Here is a 13,662-nt window from a genome sequence, read left to right as displayed (position 1 = left end):
CGGTTCCCGCCTCCAGCGTCCACTCCTGCTCACCCCGCGGGCTCAGCCCCATGCGGGCACAGGGGTGCTGGCCTCTGCTGGGGCTTCGCAGCAAGTAGTCTCTGCGCTAGCCCTTTCATGGACACTCTCTAGATTCATTTAGAAAAAGAACTTGCAGGCAGAGGAAGGGGCAGAGTGCTCCTTAAGCCCAAGGAAGAGAGAAAAGAAGGATGCGCTTGAGGAGAGGGCCCCAAGTAAGTGGGGATGTGTGGCGGCGGGGCAGGGCCGGGACATGGGCCGCACACCTGGAATAAGACATTCACAACTAGCTCGCTCTCTTCCCACGGTGTTCTCTTGGTTGGCATCACTGACAGAAAACAGCTGGCTATGGTGGCCTGAAGATTGGGAACCAGCAACCTTTCCCCAGTGTGTCCCCGCCCCCAACCCCGTCTGAGGGAAGCTCCGATGCTGAGTTGTCTGGTAAACCTAACACGAAGTATTAGTTCTTCAGCGTGGAATGACTTCAGGACTCGCAGCTTCTCCTCTCTCCACGCGTTGGACTAGTAGTTACTGAGGTCGCACTGCGGGCCAGTCCTTGACTTAGTCGCTGGGATTCGAAGTGAAGTGAGATATGGCATCTGTTCTCAGAACAGGCAGTGGTCTTGTTAACACCTTATGTGGTCTCCCAAAACTAAAGATTTTCTAAATCAAAGAAAGCACCTGCAAACCTATAATTATAATTTCCAAGAAATTTTGACTAGAGTTTGACAGATCCTTCATTTTGAGAAACAAGGAGCTAGATTTTCCCGGTTATTAAGATGTGCCTTCTTTATCAAGATGACCATAATGAGGGTACTTGTCTATGCTGGTTACTGCTTTAGGAGAGAGACTGTTTTACATTTCAAAGCCCCTAGTTTGGACTTTCTATGGATGCACAGTGGCAGTGCATGAGGCCCCCAAGGGCTGATATTTGGATAGTAGAAACCAAATATCATACTAATGTTTGTGTAATACAAACTGAAATTATGCAGCTTGTTAGCTATCAAGCTCTTTGAAACACTGTGAATTTCTTGAAACTGTCATATCATAATAAGAAAGTCTGATAAATACAAGGCTGTTGAATAAACTAATCACCCAATGTAGGTTGGATTTGTTTCTGCATTCCTTTGAAACTTGGAGCTGCCTTTTGTTTTGTATGAAAAGAATATTGTGATTAAATTATTATTATTATGGAGTTTTGTGATGGTTGAAGCATAAACCAATCACCTGTGGCCTTGTCTCGCTGTTGAATTGCAATAATTTCAGACAGAGGGCTAGGCTTGTCTGCGCCTCAGTTTAATGGTGATTTGTAGAGGGCTCAGCAAATTCTTCTTTATGTTTTACCATAAGGACATAAAGACAATGCCTAGTTTTGCTTTATAAAGTAATTTCGCCACTTAAACAGAAACAAATGAAAGTACTTCAAAACCTTTAGCAGTACAATGCAGATAACAATTACACGTAGTTTTTTTCTTTGTCTGTAGTTGCAGTACCATAGTGCAGAAGACACTGGATTTCCACAACTTAAAATGTGAAAGAGCAAGTCTTCTGAAATCGTAGAACTCTGACCCTGAAGGTTCTCAGGGAGAAAGTGGTGAGGGCATTGACCCAGTCTCCTGGGATTGCAAAGGAAAGGGAGAGAAAATGAAAAAGAGAAAGGAAGGAGAGAAAAAAGTAAGGAATTATGTATGTGCCAGTATTTTAGGCCTTTTCCAGAACTAAGCAAAAAATCAACTTCACTGATTTGCTTTTTTCCTCAAGCACAGTTGCAAACATTCTTTCCTTTAACCTTACAATAACCTGGGAAGCAGATTTGGCTAGTGTTATTCTCCATAGACAAGGGAACTGAATAATTATGAGGACAAGTAGTTTTCTCAGGGACCCAGAGTTATTTAGTGGCTAAGATAGCGAAAGAAACCAGATTTCTTGCTTTTTAGACTCATTCTCTCTCCAGATAGTTTTGCCTCATGCGGGTAAAAATGAGATTCTTAAATAATGAATAATTGGAGAAAATAGGGAGGAAAAAGAGTGATAGTGAATTTTTAGTATCTGAATGAAAGAAAATGATATGGATAATTCAATGGATAATAAAATCGATTTATAATTGATATTTTGTAATTGTTTGTAAATATTGATGTGATTCATACTCATATCATAAGCCACAGGGGACTTCTTAGATTCTGAGCTGAAAAGTTTTCTTCTTCCACTCTTTGGCTCATTTGACATTTTAAACAAATCTTTTACCTTAAATTGAGAACAGACATTGAGAATAATGAAGTATCTAGATTGCTAGATCACAGTTTGTCCCTGTGTAGGGAGCTCAGTAAGGAGGAAGGCTTCAATAATCTTTGTTCAGTAAGTGAACCTGAGGGTAGTGGTGGGACCTTAAACTTCCAGCCTCTGTCTTCTGCTCTTTGGTTCATTGCACAGCTGTGTTTTTTGGTAATATTGACAAATTAATCAGATGATGTTTGGAAGAATCTGAAAGGAACATGGTTTAAAGGTAATTATCCTGAAGTAAGTGGATTTTTGACAGAAAAGGAAAAAGAGTCATGGCAGCTGTGCTTGTAGAATTATGCCTTGAGTCTCCCGAGCCGAGTGATCAGTGTGCTGGAAGGAAATCACTGTTGAGGGCTGGCGTGCTCTACCAAGAAAGTTCAGAACACAGTCAGCTTCAATATCATCCCACACAGAACTTGGTCTTCATAAACATCCATATGAAAGCAATTCTTTCTGCCGCTGGTAATGTTTTCCTCTGTCATTTCTTTGACAAATAAGAATTATTGCAAATTGGCATTGTGTGTGTGTGCTGTGTGTATGTAAATGTAAATGTGAGAGATTATGTTATGTATATAATCTCTTTTTCCTGCTAAGACTTCAGTTTAAGTTTTAAGGTTCTTTTCCCTTAAATAGAAATGTAAAATTAGAGAAGTCAGTGCTTGGTTAGAACCTTGCACCCAACGGACCACTGTATTATTATCATCCATAGTATCAATAGAGATATTCTTCTTTTTTTAAGCATTTTTTTTTTTTTGCTGGCAAAGATTCGCTCTGAGCTGACATCTGTTGCCAGTCTTCCTTTTTTTTCCCTCCCCAAAGCCCCAGTACACAGTTGTATACTCTAGTTGTAAGTCCTTCTAGTTCTTCTATGTGAGCTGCCACCACAGCATGGCTACTGACGGATGGGTGGTGTGGTTCTGTGCCCGGGAACCAAACCGGGGCTGCCAAAGCAGAGTGTGCTGAACTTTTAACCACTAGGCCATCAGGGCTGGCTCAATGGAGATATTCTTTTAGGCACTGTTTGCTGTGGTGTGCTCAGCGAGCTCTGTAAAACAGTATTTTATTCGTTCTTCTAGCATCTGTCTAAGATAAGCAGAAGAGGAATTAGAATTAAATACAAGAATTATTAAATACCGTGCCACTTTTTACAGGAAAGAGATTAGAGCATCCTCTGAAGATGCTATATGATTAGGATAGTGAGTTATTAAGAAATTATTCTGAAAGGTCAGTGTAAGTGGAAATAATCAGGCATCAAAGAAATGTGAGGGCCCTGAAGTACAGTGCCTGTGGTTAATATCTAGGTTTTTTGTTTGTTTGTTTATTTGCAGAGCTGCTTCTGAATGAGGTTTTAAGCTCCCACAGGGCAGGAAACCTGTCTTATAGATCCAGTGAACTCTTCACAGCATCTGGAACATGCTGACTGTATACTGATGACGAGAATAAGAATAGCTAGTGTTTATTCAGGGCCCACTCTGCCAGGCACTATTGTAAGCACCTTGTGTGTAATATCCCATTTAATCTTCAGAATTACCATAGGAAGTAGATGTTAGTGTTATACCTATTTTACAGGTTAGGAGACTGAGGCACTATACAGTTAGGCAACTTGCCCCTGGTTGCACAGCTAAGTGGCAGTCGGGATTTGAACAAAAATGAAGATGATGTGGAGGGACAAGTGTAAGCTCCGTCCACCTACCAGGCCAACCTAAATTAACTGTATTCAGTGGTCGTGTGTAGAGTGGGTGTTAGCTGCGGGGGCAACGGCAGGATTGTGACGGACTCACAGGCGTTGTCCTCATGTGGCTTATGCTTCTCTACATGGTGATTTCATCACCGAGTTCACTGTAGCATCTGACACGAGAATGTATTTTCAGTTTAATTGAGAGAGCTTCCTGGTGACAGACATAATCTGTCATGTCTTATGGGAGATACTTTAAAGAAGAAGTGACCTGGAAGCAGCCTCCAGGTTCTCTGACCATTTACTTGGTTCTGTCTTATTATTGTGCAGCTAAATTCCTCCATGTATATAGTAGCTACTGTCCTCCCATCTTGTCAGTCATTCCAGGCACAGGTTGAAGATGCTTAGTTGGCTGCATGAGTGAGAACCGACCAGGTTGGTATTGGAGGGTGTGTACACGGAGGTAGAGGTTCCATTACTCAAACATGCTGTGAGGTTTGTAAAGTCTTTGTGCTATGTGTGCTTCCAGAAATGCTCCTGGGTGAGTGGTTCGTTTGCCAAAATACAAAAGCCAACATTCCATCGCCACAGGTGCTCAGTACTAAGAGGTTGGGGCTTGTTCCCAAATTACAGCCTTGTAATTAGACTAGGGTGATTGAAAATCAAAAACAGTCTGTCAAAAATTCTTTTGTGTGTGTTTAATAATTTCCTTCTTTGGTAAATTTCCAGTAATTAACATTTTCAACTCTTTTTTTCTACTTCCTTTGATTCACTCTTTGGAGTTATGAGGGAAATTAATTGATGTAGAGAGATGTAAAAATGGCGGCCAGTAAACTAGTTTCCATACAAATTACGTGAAAGCATTTCATTGGTATTTACGCAGATTATGACAGATGTTTTAAAAAAATTTTATTTATTTATTTCCCCCCCCAAAGCCCCAGTAGACAGTTGTATGTCATAGCTGCACATCCTTCTAGTTGCTGTATGTGGGACGCAGCCTCAGCATGGCAGGAGAAGCAGTGCGTTGGTGTGCGCCCGGGATCCGAACCCGGGCCTCCAGCAGCGGAGGGTGCACTTAACCGCTAAGCCACGGGGCCGGCCCTATGACAGATTAAATAGGGATTTTAGTGATCCATTTTTAAGTAGGGCTTTCATATTTTCAAGGAATCCCTCCCTTGATTGATATTATTTGAGTCTTTTTCAAAATCTCGATAATAGAGGTTTTATAAGATATTTATGTATGCATGCATATATGTATAAGTACATATATATGCAGATACATATATTTATCTTTAGGAAGCTGTAATTTCAAGATTACATTATAAATGACAACATCTAAAAGTGTCAAAGAGTAAAGAAAAAGTTAAAAAAATAAAAGTGCATCTTTAAGTATGGAAATTCAGGTGTATATGTAGTGCTATCATGCTTTAGTATCTATTTTACATTGAGGATGGTAATAAAATAAGTACTGATAGGGAAAATGAGGTGTTTGGAAGATATGCTTTAGTACTAAAAATGGTAGTTATGAATGTGTTTTATAGTAATTGGCTTAAATTCTACATACTGAGTGGCACGTGTGAAAATACATACTTAATTATTCAATTTTTACTAAGGAAGATAATGTAGAAAAATGCATGCTCTCAACATTTCAGCTTTAAAAGTTAATGTTCTTCATGGCCGACTCCGTGGCTTAGCGGTTAAGTGCGCGCGCTCTGATGCTGGCGGCCGGGGTTCGGATCCCGGGCGCGCCCCAGGGCACCGCTTCTCCGTCCAACGCGAGGCCGAGTCCCACGTGCAGCAACTAGAAGGATGTGAACCTATGACATACAGCTATCTACTGGGGCTTTGGGGGGAAAAAAATGAATAAATAAAATCTTAACAAAACAAAACAAAACAAAAGTTAATGTTCTTCAATAAGCAATTGTCATTGCTGGAAGATGGCTAGAGGGCTTTAGGTGACTACAAGGCAGTAATGAGATTGATTAATTTTAATTCTTGTTGAAGAAACATTTTTATGAACTCTCAAGACATTGTTAGAGAGCTATAGAGACATTTAGTATTTTTATTTTATAAGTGAAGTCAAGAAGGTACATAAACCTGGGTAAATGGCAGAGCTGAGACCTATTGTCCCATCAGACTTGGCTAGTAGAACACAGTAATTGTTATATTGCATTTTTTCAAAGCAGAGACAAAAAATACTAACTGAACTCTGTGATAAACAGTGCAGTTAGCAGAAAGTTAGGAATATGATAAAATTTATCAATAGAAAGTAACTAACAAGCAGATCTCATGTTAAACGTTATCTTTGAGTAAGAATATAGAAAGGTAGTTCTTTATAAATATTTGCGTCATATGTAGGTAACCATCCTGTGCTTAATTAATAAATAAAATGGATTATCCACTTAGTGGTTTGCCTAAGGATGCTATAATAGGTCTAACATCATCTTACTTTGTTAGGGATTAACAGGACCTGATGGATCCCCTGGCCCCGCTGGACCGAGAGGACAAAAAGTAAGTTAGCCACCTGTATTAATTGCTGGCATTAATTAAATGCCGAAGTGTAATTTTATTGTAGTGTTTGCAAATCAGCTAATAGATTAGTTGTGAAGCTGTTGAAATACACTTGTTCAACGAAAATTGTGTTTTAGTTGAATTAAATTAAACTAAAAGCACCAAGATGGAGTGTTCTTATGATTTCGATTATTTATGCAGTTTGCGTATTTGCATATGCATGCTACAAAAAGCCAAGTACAATGACGCTATTTTTATTTTTAGGGAGAACCTGGTGTGCCAGGATCTCGTGGATTTCCAGTAAGTAAATATAAAGTGACAGAATTGAAAAATCTCCTCTCTTTAGGTAAAATTCTGCCATTGTGAAATTTTTTAATGCAGTTTTCTTCATAATACACATCACAAAGGAGTTTATGACTTATCTGGTATGGTAGGCATTCCGACTATGAGTAGGAAAATTTTAGAGAAATTTGAGTGTCAGTATAAAATACATGTGTCTGTTTGCACGTGGTATTTCCCAATAGACAACTCCCCCTCCCCCATTGATAGAAAACCTTTCTTGCATAACAACGGCAAATCTTAAGTATTCAGTGTTGAGACCATGGCATTGTACTGCTTTCTTCACAACTGGTTGTATCTCTAACGAAATACCAGCCATCAGGTCGTATCAGCTGTCTAATCCCTGGCCAGTCTTTTCCTGTGTTGCACACTCTGGCAGATTTGTGTATTTCCATCTCTAAGAGGACCAGGTTCTCAAGGCTGCTTCTCTTTCTATTTTGCTCTTCATTCCTCTTTTGTTCTTGTCATTAATCTGTATTTTTCCTCCTTGTTTTCTTTACCATATTTCAGCATCTGTTGGCTTTTCCATTATAAGCCTATTTTCAGAAGTGAATAGCTTTCTGGCCTTTCTCCCATATTTTTCAACTCAGAGCTCAACATCTTATAGAGATGCCTTTTTTTTTAATTTGGTGAAATTTATCAAACATCTAGCTTTCTGATAATGAAATAACTTATTGATTACTTTGGTATTTTCAAGCATAACACTTATTTCCCAAATAGATCCACATATTAAAATGTTCAAATAGGAGTAATTTTTCAAAGAATGTCTTGAAAAAGTCCCCCTTATCATTAAAACATACTGCTCATGTGAAATTCTTGCTTGTTTTGGCTGCCTAAATAATTAGAAATAATAATATCATTAGCAGAGTGTATACATTGATGTCACTGGATGCTTCATATATAGATATTAAAGAAAAAGTCTGGAATTAAAAGCTAAACGAATATGGTGTCAGAAATAGCTGTGAATAAAAGCTCTTTAAGCCAGTGCAGGGGAGAAAAGAGGACTGAGGAACCCCAAGGAGGGAGAATGAACCTGGAAAGCAAAGAGAGAAAAGGGGGTTCTAGGCAGCTGATGTTCAACTTCATTAAGTTAAAAAGCATGCAGTCAGGGTTTATTATGTAATAGACCCTCTGCTAGGAATGGAGGGTAGGAGGATGGATAAGACGTGGTTTTAGTCCTTGACTATATACGGCTTGTTGTTGCTAAAGAGATAGAAAGTGTAAAGGACAGGGGGACAGAAAGACTGGCTTTAACATCAAATTCAGCATGTTAAATTAGGGTCCCATTGTAGCTCATTTCAGGAGTGACACCACCTTATTGTTGATATCTACTGGACTTGGTGTCTGGAAATATAGCCCTACCTGTCACAGGGAGTGTGTTTCTGACCACTTTTTATCCTCTGTCTCTCTGGGCTGAATGTTTGTTTGGGGAACTTCCAAACATCACACCGTAAATTGTAAAGCGGTGCACTGTATTGTTTTAACGTAGGCTTCTTATAAAACATGACACACAAAACACTCGTAAACTGTCAGGTTGTGATGTGCCTCTGTGAGTGATCGCAAGTTCTCCTGAGGGCAAGCATGGATGACTTCTTCACCTGCCTTTTCTTAAAAAAAGAAGTTTGGAAAAAACATTCCTGGTTAGCTTAGACATAAAGGAGTGTCTGAGGAGCTGAAACAAGCTTCTGCTTCCTTTAAAGGCAGAGCTGGGTTTGCTTTTCTTATCCAGTGCTTTCTTTAGAATGAGCGTCATATATTTATTTAGAGTTAGAGATGTAGTTTGAACTGAGTGATGCCTGTGTCCCTATTTACTAAATATGAATCATATACCCTAACACTTTTTATTTTGCTTTGTTAGGGCCGTGGTATTCCTGGACCCCCTGTAAGTATCATCTCTTGGTTTATTTTTACAAGTCTATAAAAATGGCCTATTTCTCAGATCTCAACCTGTCTCTTCAGCTAACACTCTACCCAGGGGTGTTTATAGTGTCCTACCTACATGATCTTAGGTGGGTCCTATGACAGCACCCCTATTCTGTTAAACAAAATATTTCACTAATTTAAGAGATTTCTGTTCTATTTAAAGTAATTAAAATTTGGTCAAATGAGTTATTGTCTCATTGGAAACCAAAGCTAGCACAGAGACATACTTCTAAGTTGGATATCATATTTGATATCGTTTGTGATAAATTGTAAAATATCCATCTGTCATCATGTGCCTCTGATTTGTTGACTTTAGGGTCCCCCTGGGGCAGCAGGCCTCCCTGGAGAGCTCGGCCGCGTTGGGCCCTTGGTGAGTACCACAGCGCATTTGGATAGACGTTTGCTGATTTGACAGAAGATGTTACTAGGGAAGGCAAATGGGCCTAACTATGTGTTTTCCTCTGAAAATCCAAGAAATGGCAGATGAATTTCATTCCAGTTCATAATACTGGTGGGACCAGGGATAATAATAGTACCTCGTTTTGGTAGAGTGATTTTAATTTTTTTCCGAAAGTTGTCAGCTAAACTTTTCTTCTCAACTTCTAGAATTAGTGATCAAGTCAAGAAGTGTCACTTCCATTTTACAGACTCTCAGCCAGGACTGGGGTCTGGTGTCTTGTGTTAGACTCTGCATAAAATGAAAGTGAACATGTATATTTATGTTAGGATCATTAAATTATAATTGAGCCAACAGACTTTAGACAATAAAGAGCTGAACTTCATAGAGAAATTGCTGGTAGTAAGTACTTGGTGTTAATATTCAATAAATTTTTCAAAACTGTTGAAGTAGTGACGTCATGTGAAAGATAGATAATTGTAAACTCGTTGGGAGTAGGAGCCACGTATTATATATCTTCTTGCTTCTGTAGATGCGCTTACTGCTTGACAAATTTATTTCCTGAACAAATGAATGAATATGAATGATTGTAAAGTTAAATCAATTGTAAGATGCTTTTGACTTCTTACGGTAGACCATTAAGAAGGAAAACATATGCCAAGAGTAAACTCCGGGTATTAAGACTACATGGAATCCATTTTCATCTGAATGGCTCATTTGAATTGAGCTGTCTTTGATGTTCTGTCCCACTGGCAAGGGAGTGCAGTGGTTGGCTGAGTGATGGCTGTGGGTGAACAGCTCAGGGAGAACCTGGCACTGCAGAGCCTCACCTTCCATCCCACAGCTGCAGGCTGGGTACAGGCCTTCTTTTGCTGCCTTTAGCTGGATGGCACTAGCAGTATTGGCTGTTCCAGTTCCTCTGCAAATCAACTAGAAAAATATAGCATGTTTCCAGTTTGTTTTTAGAGTAGATAAAGTGATCATTCTAGAGGGAAGAATTGGCTTTGCTTTTTTCCCCCAGGTCTCCCTCTGCCTTGTTTCATTCCTTTGGTGAGACTGGAACTCCTCATTCTTCTGGTTTTGTGGAGCTAATTGGATTATGGGCCACCCATCGATTTTGGTGGCAGGTCTTTGCATGGCTGAGCTCTGTAGGGGTTTCTAGCAATATCTTTCTCTCATGCCTTGCCAGTTTTATGCACTGTGTTTTGACTTGTGTATAACCACTGTGTCACAATTTTCAAATAACTTAGGGTGACCCTGGGAAAAGAGGACCACCTGGCCCCCCTGGCCCTCCGGGACCCAGCGTGAGTTATTTGCAGCTTGAATTTCTCTGTGTCTGAGAGTTGGGATTAAAGAAACCTAAGAAGCCAAGTCATTGTCCTAAAATTCCAAAAAGGCTACCAATTTTTTCATCCACTCAGAGCATGGGTCTTTTTAGGCCAGAAAAGTAGAGAAATCACGGTAATTTAAAAGGTGGTTTTGGGGCCGGCCTGGTGGCATAGTGGTTAAGTTTTCGAGCTCCTCTTCGGCGCCCGGACTTCGCTGGTTAGGATCCTGGGTGAGGATCTACACACCGCTTATCAAGCCATGCTGTGGCAGCGTCCCATATAAAGCAGAGGAAGATGGTCACGGATGTTAGCCCAGGGCCAGTCTTCCTCAGCAAAAAAGAGGAGGATTGGCAACAGATGTTAGCTCAATGCTAATCTTCCTCAAAAAACAACAAAAAAAAGTAGTTAAAAGGTGGTTTTATGGGGAATGGCTTACTCATTGTATTTGAAGTCCTTTGAGCTTGTGATTTCTGAAGTGCTCAAAACTTGGATGTATAAAAGGAACATTTTCAAATGAACTAGTTTTTACGAAGAAGTTACACAGTAAGCAATTTAAAAGACAGGAGTTTAAGTGGAGATAATTCATATTTTTAATTTATGATTCCGAGTTCCCCATATTTTCTGTTCTGTCTCACATTTCATCTCCCTTCAATCCCCTGAAAGAAATAATCTCCTGCAATTTAGGGTTCTCCAAAAGGAATATGCCCATGAGTCAAGTTTTTAGGATATTAGCATATAATAATGCTGCTATTTTTTCCTTATATTTTATTAAACAAATATATTTATTATATTTTTGTCCAATGAATTTTCTATTATTAGTAGGTTTGAATTAAATATTTAACTATATTCTTAACTTTAATATTTTCTTTACTTTAGGGAACAATTGGCTCTCATGATGGAGATCCATTGGTAAGATGACTTCCTCACCTAAAAAAATACAGTTTTGAGTCAAAGACCATGTAAACTTCAGATGAATTCTCTTTAAAATGATCTCGCCGGGATATGTGTGTTTCCAAGTGTTACTTTTCTCCAATGGCAGAGCCATCTGTAGCACAGGTGGCCTGGGCTTGTACACACTCAGACTGTGGCCGTTTTTCATTACAGGAATAGCTTTCTTTTTCCATAATCCTTTTACTTTATGACTAAAGCATGCTCTTCACCAGAGCACCCAATTTTAGAAGATAGAAGTCACATAACTCCCTCTGAGACTTGTTTCACTTATAGACTAATATTCAGATGATGTTGGTAAACTGCACATTTGAGGAGGGGATGTGAATCTGGGGATAGAGCTGTTCCAGTGGAGCGGAGGGGACAAGGATCCGGTCATGGCATAAAGGGTTGTCTGGAAGTGTTTTATTTCTTTAACAAATTAAATCTGAAATAAATATGGTAAAATATTAACAGTTATTAAATCTTGGTGGATACATGGGGACAGGGTTGCTATATTCTCTGTACTTTTCTGTAAGCCAGGAATATTTCCAAGTTTAAAAATTAAATAATAAAAAAAGGAAAGGGGTATTCAGAGATATTTAATGAATATAACTGCACTGGGGTTCTGTAGCTGGAATCCCTAAAAAGCATACCAGTTTGTCGTAAAGTGGAGGCTCTAGTTTATGCTCTCTTTCTTTCTCTCTCTCTCTGGCAGTGTCCCAATTCCTGTCCACCAGGTCACTCAGGATATCCAGGCCTACCAGGCATGAGGGTAAGTGAATAATTTCAGTATTTTATTTTCAAGAGTATTATCAGCATTAAAAATAGAGGCTTTCCTTTAAACACTGGCCTTCCTGGTGCAGAGACCCCACATTGATGGATTAGGCCAGTCTGTGTTTGCTCAGTCTGTGGCCCTTATTCAGTCCTAGACATTCCAGCTGGTGCCCGTGACAGGTCCTCCCACCGAGACCCAGATGTGTGATTAGACGGTGCTTCTGTTGTCCAGGGAAGAAACACCACGGATTGAGAGACTCTAGAACACCAGATTAAGGTTCAGAAAGTTGCCTCCTATGGAGGAAGATGTGGGGCATTGTGCACATAATGTATGTGAAACTATTTTAGTTAAAAACATTTGGAAAAACTGTGCAAAATAGGCAAGAAAAGAAACGTTCCAAAAGTGTTTTTTTCTCGCTCTGCCATCATAATTACTTCAAAACTTCCCATAAAAATAAAAAAAAATAAACACCAAGTGCTGGGGCTAAATGGCTTTCTCTCTCTAGTCTGTGAGTCTGAAGTGATTTTGAAAAATTCCAGACCAGTGGAGTTCTGCTATGATTGGAAAGGCCCTGAGGCACTGGTTTTCCAATTATGGTTTTCTCTAAGGTTAATTTTGGTGGATTCCCACAACTGCAGAAGATTTGGGCCTGGATTGGTGTCTTATTTTTCGCAAAGACTTGCGTTCTTGAAACAGGAAAGGCTCTGAGGGTGAAAGCTCTGATGGACTTAATTCTGGAATGTTCATTTCATGTTTGCCTCATATTACTGCTCAAAGCACACCTGTGCTTAGAACAGGTGGCCTGATGAGAAAAGAAAGGGGTCTTCTTTTCAAGCTATGCAGCCTTCGCTGACTGGCCTTTGTAGACCTCCCTTTGTACTTGAAACCGCGTGCAAGAAGAGGCGGGAAGGTGTGCATCTGGGGAAGTCCACTTCTTACGCCAGCCCTTCCTCCACCTCCAGGGAGGAGATGGGTGTTGAGGAGGCAGAGGAGTTCTCAGAGCAGCCTGCAGAGAGTAGGGGATAGATAGCCAGGTGAACTGGGTGAGGACTGTCACCTCTGGAAAGTAAGTCACTGGTACTGGAGAAGATGTAATGCTCTTTAACCCAACTGTGAGAGGAAGTTTGGGGTGGAGGGATCTAGGGACCAGAAGGCAATGAATCATGTTGCTGAACCAGGTAATGGAGCTCTTATTGTTCTAGAACAGTGTTTTTCTATTAACTGAAGCTGGTATTTATCATGTATAGCAGTCGTGTAACACACATGGAGCTGTTAAGTTCGTTTGAGGCTGTCATTTTCTTTGTGACGTAACCTTTTTCTTAGCAGCACACTGACACAGATTTCGGGAAGCAAAATGACTTTGTGAGCCTTCTGACCGCTTTCTGTGCCAAACCCAATACAATTCGTTTGTTTGTTTTTGCATTTGTTAGGGTCATAAAGGGGCTAAAGGAGAAATTGGAGAACCTGGAAAACAAGGTCACAAGGT

General features: G+C 39.9%; 1 protein-coding gene across 3 annotated transcripts in view; it reads left to right on the top strand.

The window, feature by feature from the left end:
- The window catches only part of COL9A1 (collagen type IX alpha 1 chain), a 63,336-nt gene that overhangs the window by 2,637 nt on the left and 47,037 nt on the right, over positions 1–13,662 (top strand). For 2 of the 3 annotated variants that reach the window (XM_087438776.1, XM_087438775.1), the window contains exons 5-12: positions 6,431–6,484; positions 6,749–6,784; positions 8,682–8,705; positions 9,063–9,116; positions 10,394–10,447; positions 11,348–11,380; positions 12,117–12,173; positions 13,607–13,660. In XM_087438776.1, the coding sequence (XP_087294902.1) occupies positions 6,431–6,484; positions 6,749–6,784; positions 8,682–8,705; positions 9,063–9,116; positions 10,394–10,447; positions 11,348–11,380; positions 12,117–12,173; positions 13,607–13,660 (366 nt within the window). The remainder of the gene's footprint in view (positions 1–6,430; positions 6,485–6,748; positions 6,785–8,681; positions 8,706–9,062; positions 9,117–10,393; positions 10,448–11,347; positions 11,381–12,116; positions 12,174–13,606; positions 13,661–13,662) is intronic. The other variant, XM_087438777.1, reaches the window with a different exon arrangement.

This window comes from Ceratotherium simum, chromosome 13 (assembly GCF_057802395.1).
Source record: "Ceratotherium simum simum isolate JZ-2026a chromosome 13, ASM5780239v1, whole genome shotgun sequence".
NCBI lineage: Eukaryota > Metazoa > Chordata > Mammalia > Perissodactyla > Rhinocerotidae > Ceratotherium > Ceratotherium simum.
The sequence above is the reverse complement of the archived record's forward strand: the minus strand, read 5'-3'. Positions and strand labels throughout refer to the sequence as shown.